We start from the raw sequence: 24,081 nt of genomic DNA on the forward strand, positions 1-24,081 counted from the left end.
CGGTTTAACTGGAAAGTTTAGCTCACAAAACTATCAACAGATAAGAATCATATATTTTTATTTTTGTAGATTGCATAAAGATGAACCATTTTTAATTCTAAATGTCTGAACTCCTACTAGGACATCTCCTCAATCCTGAGTTCAGTATATGACCAACATGGCCGCTTATACCATCAAATATGAAAAAAAATCCCTTCACTCCTGTAGAACAATCAACTAGACGTAATACAGGTAGTCGTCGACTTATGACTGCGTTTGGTTACGACTGACCGGTCGTAAACCGATCTGGTCGTAAGTTGGCCTATGTTAAATGAACGTAAGTATGTTGTGATCTATAATGATATTGCAATCATCTTAAAGTCTTATTTTATCAACATTTTCTTATTTCATTACCTTGGCTCATTATTTGGTTTAAGTCAAACACTGCATACTACACTGCGTACAGTACAATTCGTTTAATATGTGCAAAACAAAAAATACGAAATACAGGTGTGAAAAATAGAAAACATTTTAGTTTGAAACATACCAAAATACAAATGTAAAACATAGCAAAACACAAAATTTAGTGACCGCTGGCTTCACTGGTGCTTGGCTGTGGGTCGTCTACGTCATCATCAGCTGTTGCAGCGCTCGGGCTGGCGGGAGCATTTGCTCGTTTCATAAACCAGGAGCTGGGGCGGAAACTGTATGACGGAGTGCGCGAGGGAGCGCGAGAGAGACTGTGCGTGTGCCTGGAGCTGGGGCGGAAACTGTTGTACACGGCGAGAGGCGCTGCCGGGAGCTGGGGCGGAAACTGTCGTACGCTTAGCTAGCTCAGCTGAGAAACACTTGCCAGTCATAACCAGACAGTCGGAAAGTCGATCGATCGTAAGTCGCATAGGTCGTAAGTCGATGACTACCTGTAGTTGGTTAAATCTATAACACTGATCCTACAGTACACTGTCTGAGAAATTAAATATATTAGCTGGCTAGGTTTTTGTTTAAAAAAAACATGCTTTTATTGATACGTCCACGTTTTGCCTCTACTTTGTAGTTTGAGAATTCAGAGCTTGAAATTGATGTAATTCAAAATTTCCCACAAATGAGTTAAAGCATGAGTAGCATTTCAGTAGTCAAGCTATTTAAAAAAAAAATAAAGTTGCTTTCACAGTAGCTAGCCACATTGCTAAAAAAAACAACAACAATGATAGCAGTGACAAAAATACTGTAGCTAGCGAGACATTTACAGAAATTAACTGAACCAAGTGTAGTAAAGTGGATCTCAGTATCTGTTTTTTAACAATTAGCATAAATCAAATTATTCTGTCCACATTCACTGGATATGACCAACTGTGCACTCTGAGTGGCTACTCTACTACTATGATATCAGCTCATATACAGTGAGTAGAGAAAAACAAAATGGCGGAGCGTGTTGCTGAAGCAACCGAGGATGAAGAAATAAAAACTCTACTCGAAAATAAAACCCCAGAAAATACAAAACAAAACACAACAAAATGAATGGAATGAAAGTGTTTGATGGTAAGAACATTCTCATCTCATCTCATTATCTGTAGCCGCTTTATCCTTCTACAGGGTCGCAGGCAAGCTGGATCCTATCCCAGCTGACCCCGGGCGAAAGGCGGGGTACACCCTGGACAAGTCGCCAGGTCATCACAGGGCTGACACATAGACACAGACAACCATTCACATTCACACCTACGCTCAGTTTAGAGTCACCAGTTAACCTAACCTGCATGTCTTTGGACTGTGGGGGAAACCGGAGCACCCGGAGGAAACCCACGCGGACACGGGGAGAACATGCAAACTCCACACAGAAAGGCCCTCGCCGGCCCCAGGGCTCGAACCCAGGACCTTCTTGCTGTGAGGCGACAGCGCTAACCGCTACACCACCGTGCTGCCCTGGTAAGAACATATATATTTTTAAACATTTTCAAGAATTATTATTATTATGGCGGCACGGTGGTGTAGTGGTTAGCGCTGTCGCCTCACAGCAAGAAGGTCCTGGGTTCGAGCCCTGTGGTCGTCGAGAGCCTTTCTGTGCGGAGTTTGCATGGTGTCTGCGTGGGTTTCCTCCGGGTGCTCTGGTTTCCCCCACAGTCCAAAGACATGCAGGTTAGGTTAACTGGTGACTCTAAATTGAGCGTAGGTGTGAATGTGAGTGTGAATGGTTGTCTGTATCTATGTGTCAGCCCTGTGATGACCTGGCGACTTGTCCAGGGTGTACCCCGCCTTTCGCCCGTAGTCAGCTGGGATAGGCTCCAGCTTGCCTGCGACCCTGTAGAACAGGATAAAGCGGCTACAGATAATGAGATGAGATTATTATTATTATTATTATTATTATTATTATTATATTTTTTCACAAATTGCTCCTGTCATTTCTCCAGTTTGTTTACATTCTAAGCGGAAATTATTTTGTCGGACGCTTTATATAAAAATGTTTTATTGATCGAATTTGCAAAAAATAAAAATAAAAATGCTCTGTTCCTCAAAATCCAGTGAATGTGGATAGAATAAAACAGTTATTCCACTCAATCTCATCATACATGGCTTATTGACAACTCGGTGCTACGCGCCTCATCAACTATCAGCTCATGTACGACTCGATTTCGTGGAATAACTGTTAATTATCTTTGTTATGACATATCCTTTAAAAAAACATGCACCTATTCATTTTGTGCAATAACATACCTGCACAACAAAATTTAAACATCACAGTTGCTCAATTAGCTTCAGTGTATATAGCTACTTTCTCTTACTAGCTTTTGGTGTAGCTAGCTGCAGATTCCAGGCTAATTTGTCTGTAGTTTAGCTACTTTAAATTATGAGTAGCTTGACAAGTTATAATTTCAACATAGCGATTACTCAAAGTTTTACCATGTTTACAAATGTATTACCAAGTAATACAAGTGTGACATCGCAGCTACTAGCAAGCCACTAATGCTAATGTTCTAGGCTAATTAGGCTTAATTTAGTTAGCGATGTTATCCAGCAGTTAGCTACAACTGGTTCAGGGACTGTTCTCTGGATCAGAAACTTCTAGACTGTGAAACTTTCTCCATCCTTGATCACATTAAAGAGAACTTTTTGAATCGCAAACTATAAATAATATCGCTTTGTCTCTTCTTTGCTAATCCATTCGCTAATGTTTAAGTGACATGACACACACACACACACAAACATGCTTTTTAGTTTCCCTTTAATCTGGTGCCAAACATCATTCTCCAAAACACATGCTACTGAGCAGACATCCACCATAAACTCAAAAATAATTTCTGCACCATAAAAGGGTTGTTTTCTACGACATGATGTACAACCAGTGATAGCAGCAGGAGCTTTTTCATGATTCCAAGAATTCATGAATTATTTCTTTAACTTCTTATTAATCTGGATCTCTAAAGGGAAAAAAAATTGTCTCTTTGCAACATTGAGAGCATATGACTCTTATTTCAGCACCACAGAGGGAAACACTAACGGCAGCTTAATGTTGCGCTACATCATCGCTGAGTTGCGTGATGCAGAGGTTCTCATGTGAAATTCCACGGAGCTCAGGCAATGGAAAACTGGGCCATGTGTAAGAAAAATACGTTTTAGATGAGCTAAGGTAAAGTAATGGAAAACTGGGTCATGTAAAGTCGAGATTTAAAGTGGTAGTGTGTCGAGAAATGAAACGTATGCATGAGTGTTTCCTGATTAGCTCAAATGAACAAGGACTAAATCACATCTCAATCACAACACACTCAGCTAGATGTTCAGTATGTTAAAGAAATATTTATGAAGTGTTTTTCTTCTTCAGCGGATAATTCAGGTAGGAGGTGTGGCCTGATGTTTTAAGGCATAATCATGTTAGTGATTTGATTAATATATTTGTCATTAATACAGATTAATTTTGTTATTCCAATGTGTATGTTTCTTGAATTTTGTTTCTTGCTGCCACGTTTATCTTTCTCCCTGGTCTATTAGGAAGATGGTTAATTCCATTTAACTGTGGCTACGTTTACATTACGTCGAATCAGCGGATCATCAGATTAACGTTCTTAAAACGATTCGCGTTTACACTAAAACCGTTAGCCGTACACACAGCAACACCAATACACGGATACGCTCGGCTCCGCAGGCATCCTGCGCTCCAAATCACTCCGCTCTGAACAGCGAGTGCCCTCTGGAGGGTGCGCACTCCGGCCCTGCGCAGCTCACACAGCGCGCGAGTGAAGTGCACAAGCCACAATTCGGGACTGAGCCGCTGTGTGTGTGATCCCAGCGCAGATCACTTACTACTTGCAAGTAGAAGGATGGCAAGCCTAAAGACAATCATAACGACACAATGGGCAGTATTTGCATCAGTATTTGCAGTATTTTCATACTTTTATACTCTTTAATGAAAGGTGATACAAGGCAGAAGTCCGCGCCGTTTTTCAGCAGTCGCGTCACATGACCAACGCCAGCGAATCAGGAAGGTGGATGTCACAGTGACGTTGTCCAATGAGGACGCCAGCTAGAGCTCAGCACAGCGTATTCGCGTATCTCAATGTTTACACAGCACCGGACCAGATACGATCTAGATTGAATACGTGGACGCTGGCGGATTCCCGTTTCCCGGCTTTTCCAGGTGGTTTAATGTAAACGGACAGTGCATCCGCGAAGAAAACGAGACAGATACGGTCTAATGTAAACGTAGCCTGTGTTTCACTTCTTGGGGTCAGAGCTACCTGAGCCTTGTCAAGTCAAAAGTCAAAGACCCTCTCACACCAGAATCTGGTCTTCCCAGGCAGTCATCTGTCCCAGTACTAACCAACTCTTTAAGGCGTATGGGTGTGGCACCGATCTCCATTTCAATAGCCTTCTGCCTCTTGCCTATACAGCTAGGGTTACAGTGGGGGGTGGGTCCTCTGGTAACTGTGAGAGTTTGACTCCCTACTCACATCTGTATTGCAGCGTGCCTTGCCAGACAGTAGTAGGTAGCATTTTTACGATGGTCTTTGGTATGACCTGACCACGAGTAGAACTCATGATCTCCCAGTCAAGATGCAGACACACTAAGCACTAGGCCAACTCACAGTCCACATGAACCTTGAGGTAAAATAATTCATTTTCCAGGTCCTGCTCTTGAGTTGAATGCAAAGTATGGGCACACTTGCTGTGTGTTTGTTCTCAGCTCTATGTTTCAGGCTGTTGGCACATCATGTTCCACTGCTGCTGTTGAGACTTCCTTGCCAATCACAATCCACAGTGGCATTATGCATGGGTGTAGATTGTGAATCAATTTAGTCGTGTCAATATGGTTGGATCACCATGGTGGCTTTGGTTTGCCTCCAACACTGTAGTGGCATTAGCATGGTGGAATTAGCTTGGTGGCACTGGAATGGTCGCATTAAGTCAGTGGCACTCGCATGATAACATTGGCTTTGTGGTATCACTGTGGTACCATCAACTTGGTAGCATCAATGTGTTGACATGAGTGTGATAGAGTGTGATAGCACTGACATGGCAGTATTGTCTTTGGCTTAATTGTGTGGTGGTATCAGTTTGACTTGGTGGCATCTGCTTGATAGTACAGGCTTGGTAGCATTGTAAATGGTGACTTCTCCATGCATACTAAGGTGAAGTTTGGTGTTCCACAAGGCTCTGTCATAGGCCCACTGAGTTTTTGTTTATATATACTACCTCAGTGGCACGGTGGTGTCATGGTTAGCACTGTTGCCTCACAGCAAGAAGGTTCTTAGTTCGAGACCAATGGCCAACAGGGGCCTTTCTGTGTGGAGTTTGCATGTTCTCCCTGTGTCTGTGTGGGTTTCCTCCACAGTCCAAAGACATGAAGGTTAGGCTGATTGGAGGATCGAAATTGACCATACGTGTGAATGTGAGTGTGAATGGTTGTTTGTCTCTATGTGTCAGCCTTGTGATGATCTGGGGACTTGTCCAGGGTGTACCCTGCCTCTCGCCCATAGTCAGCTGGGATAGGCTCCAGTTTGCCTGCAACCATGCACAGGATAAATTGTTATGAATAATGGAAGGATGGATATGCTACCTCTTGGTAGGACAGCACGGTGGTGCAATGGTTAGCACTGACACCTCACAGCAAGAAAGTTCTGGGTTTGAGCCAAGTGGCCAGCGGGGGCCTTTCTGTGTGAAGTTTGCATGTTTTCCCTGCGTTTGCTTGCATTTCCTCTGGGTGCTCCGGTTTCCCCCACAGTCCAAAGACATGCAGTTAGGTTAACTGGCTACTCTAAACTTGGAGTGGGATGGGCTCTGCCAAATTTCAATGCCCTAGATACTCCAATGATGGACTGTTAAAATTTCATCAGCGGTGCCCCTACAGCCCTTGCAGGCTATGGGAAAGAAGAAGACCTCTGACTAATATTATTCATCAGCATGGTATTAGTTTCCACTGTTATGCTGATGACACACAGTTGTATGTTTCAGCAAAGCCAGCTGAGAGACACCAGCTTAATAGAATTGAGGAATGTGTGAAGGACATTAGGCACTGGATGCTTATTATCTTCCCTCTGCTTAACTCTGACAAGATTGAAGTACTTGTACTCGGACCACATGCAGCTAGAAGTAAATTTTCTGATTCCACAGCAACTCTGGATGGCCTTTCAGTTTCTTCACGTGCAGCACTAAAAGACCTTTGTATGATTATTGACTCCATGTAGATAATAGTTGGAGCATAGCCTTCTTTCATCTCAGAAATATTGCTAAGATAAGAAATATAATGATACTATGTGATGCAGAAAAAGTAGTTCATGCTTTTGTTCCCTCCAGGTTGGATTATTGTAATGCCTTACTGTCTGGATGTTCCAGTAGGAGCATAAACAAGCTCCAGTTAGTTCAAAATGCAGCAGCAAGAGTCCTTACTAGAACTAGAAAATATGACCCCATCACCCCTGTCTTATCCACACTGCATTGGCTCCCAATCAAATTTTCTATTGATTATAAAATACTACTATTGACCTTTAAAGCACTGAATGGTCTCACGCCACAGTACCTGAGCAAACTTCTGGTCCTCTATGACCCGCCACACCTACTTGGATCAAAAGGTGCAGGATATTTCTTAGTACCTCATATAGTGAAGGCTACAGCAGGGGGTGAAGACTTTTCTTACAAAGCCCCACAGTTATGGAACAGCCTTCCAAATAGTGTTCGGGAATCAGACACAGTCTCAGCATTTAAGTCTCGGCTGAAAACATATCTGTTTAGTCAAGCCTTTTGTTAATAGTGTTTGTGAGGTAAAGGAGTAGATCTGGAGGGTCCTCAGGTATATAGTGTTTCGGTAAACTGGGATGTATGGATGCTGTCACCCCCACTCTCACTCGCTCACTCGGGTTTCTTGATGGTGTAGTGGGACTGTGTTACCTTCTGGGTTTCCCTTTTAGTTATGCTGTCATAGTTAGTCTTGCTGGAGTCCCTGCTTGCACTCAGTGCACAATGTATACTGTTCTTCACCATTCCATGACAACGGGCATGACTAACAACCTGAGTTTCTCTCTCTCTCTCTCTCTCTCTCTCTCTCTCTCTCTCTCCAGTGATGCTGAACCTCTCCTGCTCTCGGACCTGCCTGATCCATCCTGATGCCCTACTTCTGGCTGGAGTCTCAACACATCGCTCCTGTGGAGGTCGGTCCCCATATGGACAGTCTAAAGACACACTTAGAAGATGTTCTGGACACTTACATTTTTGCTCCGAAGGTTTCAGACTCCAATCACCATGATAATTTTAGGACTGCAGTTGTCATGAACAGTTTTACACTCAAGTCTCCATCAGTGAACAGTTTATAACTTCAACAAAACAGACTTCCTGTTAAACTATAATGAATTTCCTGGTATCACAGTTGTACTTTGTGACTCTATAGGACACTGTTATAGAAGCGAGTTATTTATAATCACGCTATCTGTTATCACCCAGATGAGGATGGGTTAAATTTAGAGTTGAGTTCCTTTCAAGGTTTCTTCCTTGCGTTGTCTGAGGGAGTTTTTCCTCAACACCATAACCTCAGGCTTGATCATTTGGGATAAATTTATAAGTTCATATGTTTAAAATTTATATTTTTTTCTGAGGCTGCTTTGTAACAATGTCTATTGTTGAAAAAAGTGATACAAATAAAATTGACTTGACTTGGCATTGGGCGATGATATCAGCTTGAAAGCTTCTGTTGATGGGATCAGCTTGGTGGTATTGATGTAGTGGCCTTTCTGTGGTGGTCTGGCTCTGGCAATGTTGGTGGCATCATCTTACTGGTGTTGACTTGTTCGTCTTGGCTGTCGGCATTTTGGAATCTGTACTAACAGTTCTCTCTTTGCATTTGTGTTGTTTTTGTGTTGGTCCAAATAAATAAAACTCATAACTATTACCAGTACATGCAGATGTCTAAGCACAAATAATATTATTTCAGCATGAGGGTTACGCAACGCTAACTTCAAGGCTTGATCTCGTCTCAACCGTTAGCTACACTAGCCTTGTGTTAGCTCAAGAGCAAAACCACTGAAGAGAACTTCAGATGCTGAACACATTTTGGCTGATAGATTACATTTGTGGCTCAGAGGAAAGCAATCGTAGAAACTTGAAAGTGGTTTTGAAAGGAACTCATGTTGAGTTTGTGTTTTCGATTTAGAAGACGCTAAACTGCTCCTGGTTTATATGTGCATAATCGGCTGCTTGTTTTCTCATCCAGCATGTGTGTGTTTAACGCATTGCACAGATCGGGACGCTCTGATGTGGCCATTTCTGTGCCTGAGCTGCTGTTTCTCGTTGCCTCTTGCTGCATGTGAAAGTTGCGGCTTCAAAGTTAGCGAGTGTAAAACGAATAGAGGACAGATGTGAGGAAAAACCCTCGAAATGTCCTTGCGCTCTGTCTCTCGATTTATTCATCCATCATTCTTTGTCTTTCTCGATGAAATGTACTGGAATATTAATCAGTCTTTGTAATTTGATAATACATTTTGACTCATCGCTAATAAGGGCTTGTTAAGCTTAAATAGATTAATTACTCTCATTAATCGATGACAAAAAAGTCATATTTATTCGTAAGTCATTAGCAGGAGCATTTACACAAGAAACATGGCGTTCAGAGCATCCAGTTAGCTGAGAAAAATGTTTGGATCCTAGACTTCGCTCCTGCGTTTGTGCAAATTGTATAAATTCCTGTAAAGACTCACTAACCTCGATGGATCAGCTGTGAATCATAGAATTGTTCATGAATTACTGCGAGTTTACTGTAGCTTACACTGTCCACTTTACATCATATTATTAATTAACCCGAGATTACACACCAATTTAATGATCAGCTGCTTCATATTAATGACTTGATGAAAGCAGTTCCAAAGCAAGTGTATAAATTAAGACAAATATGACTAGCCAAAAGTAATGGCACCCTATAACAGGAGGATGAGTGAGTTAGTCGCTGATTCGCTGCAGTGGCTGAGCTGCGTTACTGGAACATTTCGTGCACACCGTCCTCTTTGCCCATTTAGTTGCCATTTTCTCATTTTCAGCTGTAAACTACTCTAAACATGCTCGTTTACAGATTACACCAAATGAGAAAGTGGTGTGAAAAGCCTGTGTACAGATGTTAAGGAGAAAAATGACAACGTCAGGCTGAAAAAAAAAAAGAAACCTAACCTCTTCTGGTGAACTCCATTAATATTAAATTCCTCCAGAAGGAGCTTTGAGGACAGGACAGCTGTTAAAACTTTGAATGAAACTGTTTTGACATAAACAGAATAATAGATGAATACAAGAACGTTGAAGATAAGTATCACTGTCACATCCTCTGACATGTGAACTTTTTTTACACAAAATGGCCACTAGAGGCGCTGCATTCTAGCAAATAATATTCAACTTTCACTTGTCTTGTGTTTTGTGTGTGAGTGTGTGTGTGTGTGTGTGTGTTTTGGTCTCTTATTGATTTCCTTTTTTCATATTTATGAGGCGCTTTATTTGCACTTATCTTAGCCCCGGTTTTAAACACTTCCTGATCGATCCACGCCTGTTCGATGCTCTTAAAGGTAGATGCAGTTTACGCAATATTTTAATAATGGATGATTCGGCTGGAAGATCGATCCTGTTCGAGTAAACAAGAATGTCTGAGCTGACCGGTAAATATTCAGGCGCAAATTAAACACTGTTCTGGACGGTTTATGAGATGGATTTGTGTTTATTTTAACTTTCAGGATGAACTTTGGGAGCCGACATGAAGTTTGCTGGCACAATTTGGACGCTGATGCCATTTCATCATCATATTCAATCAGTGTATTATATTCCTTTATTTTTTATTATTAAATCCACGTAACTGTGTTTATACTTGCAGAGTGAAAACCCAATAAATCCTCCATTATCACTTCAACATGTCAGTGAAGTTTAATATGAACCATTTCGCTTTTCCAGCTCCTCATGATGGCAGATAAACTTTCTCACTAAAGGTGATTCTTCTCTCATTTCTGTTTATAATTAAAAATAAAACTTATTTTTATTAATCATCGTAAAATATATCTACGTTGCAGGTTTTCATTTGCCCACACGTGTGTGTTTGTGAGTACAGGACATCCAGGAGGACAAATTCTTCACACAATCTTTCTGAAGAGACAGAAACAAAAAATCTTGTCTTTTAAACAGTTCTGATCGCGTAGAGATTTGAAAACGCTAATTTTTTTGTGCTAAATCGATCACAAAGACCTCCAGAAAAGTCAAACTTTGAGTGCGAGTGCTTTTTGTGATGATTAATATCTTTTAAAAACACATCCATATATTTTTATTTTATTACAGATTGTATATTATTTGTTAAAGATTCTTACACTAAAGTTATTCATGAAAACCCAAATCATGCATTTTTAATTATTTGTAGATTTGTAGAAATATCTGTTCTCGTGCCCTTTGACCTCATCACTGAAAAAAACAAAACAGAAACTTCTGGAAAAGATATACTCTTTCTTTCATAATTTTATATCTAAAAATAAATTGTGTATGGTTGTTGTTTGTATTTGTATTTAAAAATATTTGTTTAGTTTGATTGGAATAAAATATAAAGGATGATAAAAACAAATAAAGACAAAAAACAGGCTGAAAAACCTAAACCTTAAGTGTTGACATAAAATATTTAAAATTAAACATTTCTTATTGAAGAAACTCAAAACAACACGACTCCTCGATGAACGCAATGAGCTCGGGGTTCGTTTACAATCAGCAGATTTATCTTTCACTTTAAAAAAACCCACTTTTTTCATATAAACATCATTATCATAGCATCATTAAACTTCTCATAAACTCTCTTTTTCCTATTTATAGAAAAAAACATTTATTCATAATAGGAAAGAGAGAAATTATCAGTATAACTGTTTAAAAATAATTTTTTTTGATAAAAAATTAAGAAACTAAATATTTTTCTTCTTTTTATTAAAATACCTTTTCATGAGTGAGTTGAGTGTTTATAGAAGTCTAATCCGAGTGGAGGGTCTGATCCGACAGCACAGATTCTCCTGAGATGAAATACGGAGCGATTTGTGTGCATAATTTATGATTACAGTTATTCACATGCTTTTATCTGAAGTGAATTATACGCGAGGCAGAAGCGTGTTCCAGCTCAGAGCAACGGTCAGAAACAAACAAACAAACAAACAAACAAACAAACAAACAAACAAACAAACAAATAAATATTATCAACACTAAAAAGTGCTTGTCGTGATGAATTTAATTAATTTACTTCCTGTTGTGGGTCCATGTGCTGAAATAAACATGATGATACTGATGTAGGTTTTGTTCTTATATACACGTGTTTGTTTGTTTGCTTTTTTTTTTACTTTATACTTTCCTCTTTGATTATATGTATTTTAAAATATTACTCAAGAGATATTTTTTCTTTTATGAACATTAATGCCACTTTTTTTTATCAAAACACACCCAAAAATTCTATTCAGATATTTTATGTATTCAATAATAAAATAATAAAATATATCAATAAAATATTTTATTTTTCTGCACAGATTATTTTTATCTTATTCAGCTTCAGTGATCTCATGATCTCAAAGACATCACACTGCAGTAAAATCATATTAAAAAAACCAAGAGAAACAGAGAGAGAGAGAGAGAGAGAGAGAGATTTTGTAACCTGAAGTCTGGAGGAAGCTGAGCTCGGGGTGATGAGGATGAAAAGTGCATCAAAGAGATAAAATATAATGTCATAGAAATAAACCCATCACAGGTATGGAGTTAAAATAGAGTTAGAAAAATATATATATCGACAATATTAAAAGAATATTAAGAGAAAAGAAAAGAAGCTGACTGAGAAGCAAAGAAAGTTAAATAAATAAATAAATAAATAAATGTTAGTTAATAAGCAAATATGCTAATCCATGGATAAATAAGTGAATAATTAATAAATTAGTCAAGAAATAATTAGATAACCAAACAGGCAAATAAATAGATCAATTAAAAGATAAATAATCAAATACTCATAAATAAATGAGTGTATAACCAAACAAAAAAATTTAATGAATGATTAAACAGAGAAATAAACAAACAAGCAAACAAAATGATCAGTAGATGAATGGGTAAATACACAAATGAATAAATGACTGAATGACCAAACAAATACATAAAGAAAGAAACAAAGCACAAATGGCAAAATAATAGAAAAAGAAGAATTAATTTAGGGGTATAATAGGGGTCTTAAAAAGAAAAAGTAGATGCAGGAGAGATTAAAAAAATCTAGATTGTATATTCAACTTTCTATTTTAATTCTTTATTTTTATTTTATATCATTTTGAACACTTTTGACACAAAACAAGGCACTAACTGTCTCTCTCTCATAAACACACACACACACACACACACACACACACACACACACACACGCTCCTCTCATCTCCCTACAGTTTGATGAATGAGCTGCTGAAGCTGTTCCTGTTAATCATTAGGCCTCTCTAAAGGGACACAAAGGGAAAAGGAGGAAAAGGAGGAAGCGCTACGTAATGTCAGTCAGCTTTAAAAAATCTAATAAACACTTTGACATTGCAGAGAGATGAATAAACTTTCTTTTTTTCTTGTAGATCTTGAGAATGTCTCTGCTGCTTACCTTCATGTCTGAGATTTAAACTCCTTCATCCAACATTCAGGAAAAAAATAAAAATCCAAAATCCAGCGTTGTGTCCTGGGTGTGTTATAGACGAGGGAATAAAGTGTGTGTGTGTTTAAGTGCAGGCCTGAGTCTGTACGCTGACGCTGCTGCAGTAACAGAGCGCTACGCCGTCCTGCAGCACGTCCACCCAGCGAGTGCTCCATGCAGAAGTGCTGCAGCCGATTTTATTCCCGTTATCCATTCCTAAAAATTCGTAGGATGTGGAATGTCATTAGGAGAAGAAGCAACATCAACACTTTTCCTGCCCTGTCCATAAGCAAAGCTAAGCAACGCACACATCACTTAATAGATCATTAACCAGCAACGTGCTGCTGACACAGGACTTTCCTTTACACATCTCCTCTCTCCGATACAGCCGACGCAGGGCAATACCAACTGCTAACGCAGTTCTTCAACACTGCATTTGTATTATCACATTTATAACTGCACTATTACTGTCGCATTTATTACTGCACTATTACTGTCACATTTATTACTGCACTATTACTGTCACATTTATTACTGCACTATTACTGTCACATTTATTACTGCACTATTACTGTCGCATTGATTACTGCACTATTATTGTCACATTTATTACTGCACTATTATTGTCGCATTTATTACTGCACTATTACTGTCGCATTTATTACTGCATTATTACTGTCAATTATTACTGCATTATTACTGTTGCATTTATTACTGCACTATTGTTGTATTTATTACTGCACTATTACTGTCATTTATTACTGTGCTATTACTGTCATTTATTACTGTGCTATTACTGTCATTTATTACTATGCTATTACTGTCATTTATTACTGTGCTATTACTGTCATTTATTACTGTGCTATTGCTGTCATTTATTACTGTGCTATTACTGTCATTTATTACTGTGCTATTACTGTCATTTATTACTGTGCTATTACTGTCATTTATTACTGTGCTATTGCTGTCATTTATTACTGTGCTATTACTGTCATTTATTACTGCGCTATTACTGTCATTTATTACTGCGCTATTACAGTCATTTATTACTGCGCTATTACTGTCATTTATTACTGTGCTATTACTGTCATTTATTACTGTGCTATTGCTGTCATTTATTACTGTGCTATTACTGTCATTTATTACTGCGCTATTACTGTCATTTATTGCTACACTATTACTGTCATTTAGTGCTGCGCTATTACTGTCATTTATTACTGCACTATTACTGTCGCATTGATTACTGCACTATTACTGTCGCATTTATTACTGCACTATTACTGTCACATTGATTACTGCACTATTACTGTCGCATTTATTACTGCACCATTACTGTCACATTGATTACTGCACTATTACTGTCATTTATTACTGCACCATTACTGTCGCATTGATTACTGCACTATTACTGTCATTTATTACTGCACTATTACTGTCGCATTTATTACTGCACTATTACTGTCGCATTTATTACTGCACCATTACTGTCACATTGATTACTGCACTATTACTGTCATTTATTATTGCACTATTACTGTCGCATTTATTACTGCGCTATTATTGTCGCAATTATTACTGCACTATTATTGTCGCATTTATTACTGCACTATTACTGTTGCATTTATCACTGCACTATTACTGTCGCATATATTACTGCACTATTACTGTCACATTTATTACTGCACTATTACTGTCGCATATATTACTGCACTATTACTGTCACATTTATTACTGCACTATTACTGTCGCATTTATCACTGCACTATTACTGTCGCATATATCACTGCACTATTACTGTCACATTGATTACTGCACTATTACTGTCGCATTTATTACTGCACCATTACTGTCACATTGATTACTGCACTATTACTGTCATTTATTACTGCACCATTACTGTCGCATTGATTACTGCACTATTACTGTCATTTATTACTGCACTATTACTGTCGCATTTATTACTGCACTATTACTGTCGCATTTATTACTGCACTATTACTGTCGCATTTATTATTGCACTATTACTGTCGCATTTATTACTGCACTATTACTGTTGCATTTATTACTGCACTATTACTGTCGCATTTATTACTGCACTATTACTGTTGCATTTATTACTGCACTATTACTGTCACATTTATTACTGCACTATTATTGTCGTATTTATTACTGCACTATTATTGTCACATTTATTACTGCACTATTATTGTCGCATTTATTACTTCTCTATTATTGTCGAATTTATTACTGCACTATTACTGTCGCATTTATTACTGCACTATTACTGTCGCATTTATTATTGCACTATTACTGTCGCATTTATTACTGCACTATTACTGTTGCATTTATTACTGCACTATTACTGTCGCATTTATTACTGCACTATTACTGTCGCATTTATTACTGCACTATTACTGTCGCATTTATTATTGCACTATTACTGTCGCATTTATTACTGCACTATTACTGTTGCATTTATTACTGCACTATTACTGTCGCATTTATTACTGCACTATTACTGTCGCATTTATTACTGCACTATTACTGTTGCATTTATTACTGCACTATTACTGTCACATTTATTACTGCACTATTACTGTCGTATTTATTACTGCACTATTATTGTCACATTTATTACTGCTCTATTACTGTTGCATTTATTACTGCTCTATTACTGTTGCATTTATTACTGCACTGTTACTGTTGCATTTATTACTGCACTATTACTGTCGCATTTATTACTGCACTATTATTGTCGCATTTATAATGCTCTATTACTGTTGCATTTATTACCGTGCTATTACTGTTGCATTTATTACTGCACTATTATTGTCGAATTTATTACTGCACTATTACTGTCACATTTATTACTGCACTATTATTGTCGAATTTATTACTGCACTATTACTGTCGCATATATTACTGCACTATTACTGTTGCATTTATTACTGCACTGTTATTGTTGCACTTATTACTGCTCTATTACTGTCGCATTTATTACTGCGCTATTATTGTCGAATTTATTACTGCACTATTACTGTCACATTTATTACTGCACTATTACTGTCGCATATATTACTGCACTATTACTGTTGCATTTATTACTGCACTGTTATTGTTGCACTTATTACTGCTCTATTACTGTCACATTTATTACTGTGCTATTATTGTCGAATTTATTACTGCACTATTACTGTCACATTTATTACTGCACTATTACTGTCGCATATATTACTGCACTATTACTGTTGCATTTATTACTGCACTATTATTGTTGCACTTATTACTGCTCTATTACTGTCGCATTTATTACTGCGCTATTGTCATTTATTACTGCGGTATTAGTGTTACATTTATTACTGCTCTATTATTATCACATTTATTACTGCACTCTTGTCACATTTTTTACTGCACTATTATTGTCACATTTATTACTGCTCTATTACTGTTGCATTTATTGCAGCTCTGTTACTGTTGCATTTATTACTGTACTATTACTGTCGCATTTATTACTGCGATATTACTGTCGCATTTATTACTGCGATATTATTGTTGCATTTATTACTGCGATATTATTGTTGCATTTTTGTGGCTCTGTTACTGTCACATTTATTACTGCTCTTTTACTGTCGCATTTATTACTGCACTATTACTGTCGCATTTTTTACTGCACTACTATTGTCACATTTATTTCTGCACTATTACTGTCACATTTATTACTGCACTACTATTGTCGCATTTATTTCTGCACTATTACTGTCACATTTATTACTGCACTACTATTGTCACATTTACTACTGCACTTTTACTGTCACATTTATTACTGCAGTATTATTGTTGCATTTATTACTGCTCCATTACAGTTGCATTTATTATTGCACTATTATTGTTGCATTTATTACTGTGCTATTAGTGTCACATTTATTACTGTGCTATTATTGTCTCATTTATTACTGCACTATTATTGTTGCATTTATTGCAGCTCTGTTACTGTCACATTTATTACTGCTCTATTACTGTTGCATTTATTACTGTGCTATTCTGGTCGCATTTATTACTGCTCTATTATTGTTGCATTTATTACTGCGATATTGTTGCATTTATTGCGGCTCTGTTACTGTCGCATTTATTACTGCGCTATTACTGTCGCATTTATCACTACCCTATTACCATCACATTTATTACTGCGATATTACTGTCGCATTTATTACTGCAATATTATTGTTGCATTTATTGCGGCTTTTACTGTCGCATTTATTACTGCGATATTACTGTCGCATTTATTACTGCTGTATTACTGTTGAATTTATCACTGCCCTATTACTGTCACATCTATTACTGCTCTATTGCTGTCGCATTTATTACTGCACTACAACTGTCACATTTATTACTGCGCTATTACTGTTGCGTTTATTACTGCACCATTACTCTTGTATTTATTACTGCTCTATTACTGTCACATTTATTACTGCGCTATTACTGTTGCATTTATCAATGCACGTTTATTGTCACATTTATTACTGCTTTATTACTGTCACATTTATTACTGTGCTATTATTGTTGCATTCATTATTGCGCTATTATTGTTACATTCATGCCTATGTTATTATTATTGCATGTATTACTGCAGAACTCGTGCATTTATTCCTGGATTATTCCTGAATCAGTGGTGCAATTTTCCTGTGATATTATTTGATTTATTCCTGCACTCTTACTGCATTTATTCCTGAATTGTTCTTACAGATTGTCTACAACATTACTGCCTTTATTATAATAGATTATGAGATTGTTCCTCCATTATTACTGTGCTTATTACTGCATCATTACCTCATTATTCCTGGAACACTGGACTGTATATTCCTGTCTTATTATCACATTTATTCCTCCATCACTGCTGTTATTACTGTGTTATTACTGTAATAAACCTTCTAAAGAGCTGCATTTATTACTCTGTTATTTCTTTATTACACTATTCCTGCATGTGACAGAGTTAGTGTGAGTAAATATCAACAAACCATTTGGAATAAATATCCGATTAAGTTTTGATAACCTTCACTCTGCAGAAGTCGTGAAAACAATAACGATGGAGATTTATGATCTAAACGGACGCTACGTTTTCCTTCTGTAGTAAATTATTCTGTAATTTATTATCTTTGTCTTTCTCATTGATCTACTGAGCCTTTTAAGGAAATGTTGTTTAACGTATCGTACACACACACACACACACATTTAACAACAATAATAGATTCATCCGCTGATATTAAAGTCCTTATAGAAATTATTTTTAATTGATAATAATAGAGCCTACTTTCTGACTTAATACATTTTATATTGATTATTTATCTAATATTATAACTTTGTTTACGTCCAATTACATAATATTCCTTTATATGCAAGGAGAGAGAGAGAGAGAGAGAGAGAGAGAGAGAGAGGCAAAAAGTGTCCACATGGGGGCAGAGTGTGGTGTGTTTTCGCCTCTTTCAGACCTCTGGAAAACTCCGATAATAAACAAAGCACACACACACACACACACACACCGTGCCATTATGAAACGGAGCTTATAGAGCTTTTAGACATGCAGGTAAAGAAGACATAAACAAACAAACAAACAAACAAACAAACAAACAACAATAATAATAATAATAACAGCACGTGCACGCTTATTAAATTACAAAAATAATAAATTAGAGGCATATTCAGGCGACTTTATCGGTATAGATCATATATCTTAGACTAGTGTGTGTGTGTGTGTGTGTGTGTGTGTGTGTGTGTGTGTTGTATAATTATTGATTCATTTATCACCTACAGCCAATTTAAAAAGAAAAGTTCAACAAATAATAATTTCTATCCTTATTGTGTGTTTTATAAAAAAAACAACAACTATATTTCAGTGGAGAGATTCCAAAGCAGAAAGGTAAATAAACAAATATTTATCATCTATTCAGATTATATTGTAATGTTTAGTAACCTAAACATTTATTTATCGACATTACAAACTAAAGCAGCTCCGTTAGAGAGAGAGAGAGAGAGAGAGAGAGAGAGAGAGAGAGAGAGACTCTGAAGCACAGCAGCACGCACGCAGAAGCGAAAAAGTGGGCGCGGTTATGTAAATCTGGAGCGGTGTCGGGTTTCTGATAGGCCTAGAGAGCGCTCGAATTGACACGCCTGGTGCAGTGACGTCACGGGCAGCTGGGAGTATAAAAAACGGGGCCAGCATTCTGAGCGAACAAGAGTCCCGCGCACGAGCTCGGAGAGAGTGAGAGAGAGAGAGAGAGAGAGAGAGATTGATTCAAAGGAGGAGTGAGAGGTGGAGGAGGAGCGCGCGCGAGAGAGAGAGAGAGAAAGAGAGACGGTCCAAATAACGCGCACGCGACAGCAGGAGGAGGAGGAGCGCGCGAGCCGAGTCCAGCTCATAAGCAGGCACGCGGAGGAGGAGGAGGAGGAGGAGCAGGCGCGCGCCCGCCGAGGTCTCTCTCTCTCTGCGTCTCTGCGGTGCAGAGCTGGAGCACAGCAACTTCTTCTCCTTTTAAATCCTTTTATTCTTCTTTTATTCTTCTTTTCCTTCGCCGGCGCACCGGAGGGACCGGAGCCCTGTGTGCTGTGTTTCCCCGCGCCTGCGCACATTTTTAAATCCTATTTATGACTCAAGTTCAGCTTTGCGTCAGGACCTGATATATTTGTGCACTGACTTTTTTTTTTTACCTCTGTATTCTTTCTGCTTTTGTTTTTTCTCCGCCCTGCCTGCCGTGCAGAAAGAAAGTCGGTAAACCGGGCAACTTCATGCAGCTCGCACGCTCTTTTCTCCTGCAGCAAACAGATCTCTGAAAACAAACAAACAGAAGAAGAAGAAGAAAAAAAGTTAGTATTTTTTTAAATATATATATCTATATAAAGTTCCCCGGTGTCGGTGCATGCTCCCGGTGTGAAGTGAAGGAGGTGCGCAGACTGTTGCATGCGATTTGAGAAGGAAGAAGCGCAGAAGAAGCAGAGGTGCGTTTTTGCCCCGCTCACGCACGGCGGCGGCGGCGGAGGAGACGCGATGAGCGCCGAGGTGCTGCCCACAAGCCCGCTCGCCCTGGTGGACTACGTCAACGACTTCGACCTGCTCAAGTTCGACGTGAAGAAGGAGGCGCTGCACGGAGCAGTGAACGGCGGCGCGCGCGCGTGCCCCTCGCGCGTGCAGCAGCCCCAGGGCTCGGTGTCGTCGACTCCTCTGAGCACGCCGTGCAGCTCGGTGCCCTCGTCGCCCAGCTTCAGCCCCACGGAGGAGCACAAGAGCAACCTGGAGGAGCTCTACTGGATGCCCGGTGGCGGCTACCCGCAGCACGTCGACCCTCACGCGCTCGGCCTGACGCCCGAGGACGCTGTGGAGGCCCTGATCGGGCACGCTCCGCCGCCACATGTGCAGCAACAGCAGCTGCAGCAGGGAGGTGGTTTTGAGGGTTACCGAGCTGCCATGCATCATCACCATCATCATCATCCTCACGCGCAGCACCATCCTCACGTCTACGCAGCGCTTCAGCAGCACACAGATGACCTGCACTCTCACACGCAGCAGCAGCAGCAGCATCCTCATCAGCACCACAGCCAAGACCCGGACAGCCCGTCTCCGACCTCTCCTCAGCTCCATCACCACCGCCATCACGTGCAACACACCAACCATCACGCTCACCACCACCATCACGCGCAGCAGCAGCAGCACCACGGCAGCACTAACGGCAGCGCGCTGAGCCTCCTGGGCGTCGAGGAACGCTTCTCTGACGAGCAGCTGGTCTCCATGTCCGTCCGCGAGCTCAACCGGCACCTGCGCGGCTTCTCCAAGGACGAGGTGGTGCGCCTGAAGCAGAAGAGGCGCACGCTCAAGAACCGTGGCTACGCGCAGTCCTGCCGCTTCAAGCGGGTGCAGCAGAAGCACGTCCTCGAGAGCGAGAAGACGCAGCTCCTCAACCAGGTGGAGCAGCTCAAGCAGGAGATCGGACGCCTGGCCCGAGAGCGGGACGCCTACAAACTCAAGTGCGAGAAGCTGACCTCAGCGGCCACGGGTTCGAGCGCCGGAGCGGGCGGGTTCCGCGAGGCGGGTTCCACCAGCGACAACCCGTCTTCGCCAGAGTTCTTCATGTGAGTTCCTTCTCCGGTTCCGTCTCGTTCCTCTCCTGCGCTGAAGAGACTACGATACTAATCGACATTATATCATGATTATTCTACTAATAACTTACAACAGCAGCTGTATTCTTCATATTAGAAAGAAAAATAACCCACAATAATAATAACAACAACATTAATAATAATGATAATAATAATAACAATAATAATAATAATATTGCTCTAATCATCTCCATCCACGAGCAAGTTTTTAAACTTTGCTTTTGTTTCGTTTTCCATTGATTTTTTTTTTTAAAGGTGTGGTTTTGTTTTTCAACCACAATCATGCAAAGTACAATGCAAGATTTTTTGTTTTGATTTGTTTCTTGGGAAAGTAATTGCTTTTAGATAAACCACAACACACACACACAAGCCCTGATTTTTATTCTAATTGCAAAAATTAAAAAAAAAAAAAACTCATGATGATGTTAAATCAAGACACACAGAATCCGGACTCGGGACGCTGCGTGTTTGTTTGACACTGTAAGACGTTTTTGCAGTGATTTAGTTCTTTTGTAAAGCGTTAACACCCGTCCCAATTGTTCAGGACGGGGGGAAAAAAACACGTTTGGATCAATACTGATGCTCAGAAGTGACAGAGAGATAGAGATAGGAAGAGAGAGAGAGAGAGAGAAACACAGAGAGGACCTTTGGACTTTTTCTTTGGACTTCTCCCTCTTGGGTCCAATATGTCAATTTTTTTGAGAACAAGACAGTATGCAAAACTTTTATGCAACATCTCATCAGTTTATTGCCTGCTTGGTTAAAAAAAAAAAAAGATAAATATACTGCATTAAAATATTAATCCTGCATGCTGGACATGTACGGTAATAACTTCTATTTTGTACTTCCTTGTTTATTTTTTTCTTCTTCGTGTATCTTAAATAGCATGTTGTTGATCTTTTTTTCCCCTCCTTCCTTCTTTCTTTCTTTCTTCCCATCGATGATGTTTCTGGGACTTTAGACATGAACCGGTGGCCAAACCACCAGTTACGACGCTGTTTGTTTGTTTGTTTGTTTGTTTGTACTGGGCTTGTAAATACATGCAACGGCAAAAAAAAAAAAAGATTAAAAATAAAAGAAAAAAATGAATGAGTTGAGCAGAACTTTGGGATCTTTTCATGTTTTGTATTATTATTATTATTATTTCTTTTCTCATTAAGATTTTTTTTTTTTTTTTTTGCAGTTGCATCAAAAAAAAAGTCAGCCGAGTTTGTATATTACGTGCACTTTTCTTTGGATTTTCTCTTCATTTTGAGTCTTTTTTTTTTTTTTTTGCAGACCATCCTCAAGGAAGACATAACAAAGATACACTCTGTGTTAGACTCGATACACTTTGCATTTTCATCGCAAGGTCATGCAGTGAAGAAAAAAAAGAAAAGAAAATGCACATTTCACACACACACACACACACTCACACACACACACACACACACGATGAAATTCCTTGAGGAGCAGTGTCCCGCTGTGCAGACTCCGGACTAAAGCACTGCGTGTTTTCCGGCATGCTTCGTGCACCACAGCTGCTCGTGTTTCCTTTTCCGTGTCGATTCGTAGCAGGAAATGCAGTTTTGTCACTTTGCATAACTCACGCCTGTTATACTGTTATATAATCCCAACAAATATAAACAAGTCTCATCATTTTTCACTTTCAATTTGTTTTTCTTTTAATTATTTTTTTTCCTGTCAGTTTCATGAGCTGAAAATCCCCCCCCCCCAAAAAAAAATCAAAGCAATTATAATTCCAACAATTTCCTAAAATCAGGGTTTGAAGTTTTTTAATTATTATTTTCATTTTCTTGTACCGACTTTGAGTGATCATTGTTTAATGTTTTCCTGTGTTTTTTTTCTGCCGGTCAGTTAAAAAAAGGGATTCAGGTTTTGCAAAAAAAAATCTCAAAATGAAAAATTTGTCATGTTTATGTTTATTATGTTCATGTTCTTATTCATGTTATTATTTGTATTGTTTTTTTTTCCTTCTCTCTGTTTTCTGAGATTCTGGTTCTGCTGGCCAGATGCATTATAGTTATAGTTATGGTTTTATTTTTTAATGATTAAATTAACAGAACTTGTCAGATCATATTGAATAAGAGCATGGTGCTTGCATTTAAGAATTATTGTTAAAAAAAAGAAAGAAACAAACAAAAAAGAACGTCATGCATTTAATCATGTTTTTTTTTTAGTTACTGATTCAACTGTGTTGAAATCAATTCTGAAACTGCAGCAGCGGGTTGTTGTTTTTGTTCTGTTGGTTAATTTCCTGTCTTAATGTAATGCAAGGGGATCAATTTTCAATCCTGTTTATATATAAAATAAATGAGAGAGAAAGAAAAGTTGTTAAATTTGAATTTCCATTCAGGCTGGTTTCTGTTTCATCTTATGTTTTTTTTTTTTGGTTGTCGTTTTATGGAAGAAAAAATGGTTTCCTATTTTGCTTATTAAAGTCATTGAAATGGCAATATTATGGTTCTGGTTGTTCTTTTTGTTATTTTTATTTCACTCAACCGTTTGATTATGGAAAGGAACAAACACACAGTCGAGAGAGAGATGTTAGAGGAACTGAGAGAGAGCGAGAGAGAAGAAAAACAACCACAAAACAACAAGCGAACTTTCCTGATTAAAGATTAATGATTAATTGGTTCTAAGATCAGCGCCAAAGTGAAAGTGAAAGAAAGAAAACTGGACGTTTTTTTATTTAATTCACTTTAATCCTTTGTTAGAGATGTGGAGTTTATAAAGCTAGAAAAATAACACACCAGACTGTGTGTGTGTGTGTGTGTGTCGGTGAGGACCAGACGTCCCCACAAGGACAGGAAAATCTGACACATCTGAATTTGTGAGGACAT

At 38.8% G+C, this 24,081-nt stretch overlaps 1 protein-coding gene across 1 annotated transcript; it reads left to right on the forward strand.

Annotated features, from left to right (window-relative positions):
• Window positions 1–19,319: 19,319 nt before the first annotated feature.
• Window positions 19,320–23,694, forward strand: mafba (MAF bZIP transcription factor Ba). Its single transcript, XM_060937152.1, has 2 exons — window positions 19,320–21,211; window positions 22,517–23,694. Exons 1-2 carry the CDS (start codon window positions 20,046–20,048, stop codon window positions 22,536–22,538), a joined length of 1,188 nt encoding a protein of 395 aa, XP_060793135.1. The 5' UTR covers window positions 19,320–20,045; the 3' UTR covers window positions 22,539–23,694.
• The last annotated feature ends 387 nt before the right edge of the window (window positions 23,695–24,081 follow it).

Source organism: Neoarius graeffei, chromosome 13 (genome assembly GCF_027579695.1).
Source record: "Neoarius graeffei isolate fNeoGra1 chromosome 13, fNeoGra1.pri, whole genome shotgun sequence".
NCBI lineage: Eukaryota > Metazoa > Chordata > Actinopteri > Siluriformes > Ariidae > Neoarius > Neoarius graeffei.

Excerpts from the sequence above, each read along its gene's own strand:
- mafba (XM_060937152.1), top strand. The coding sequence starts at position 20,046 with ATGCGATTTGAGAAGGAAGAAGCGCAGAAGAAGCAGAGGTGCGTTTTT. Across the intron at positions 21,212-22,516 it reads TCTTCGCCAGAGTTCTTCAT|ACCATCCTCAAGGAAGACAT; the intron begins GTGAGTTCCTTC and ends TTTTTTTTGCAG.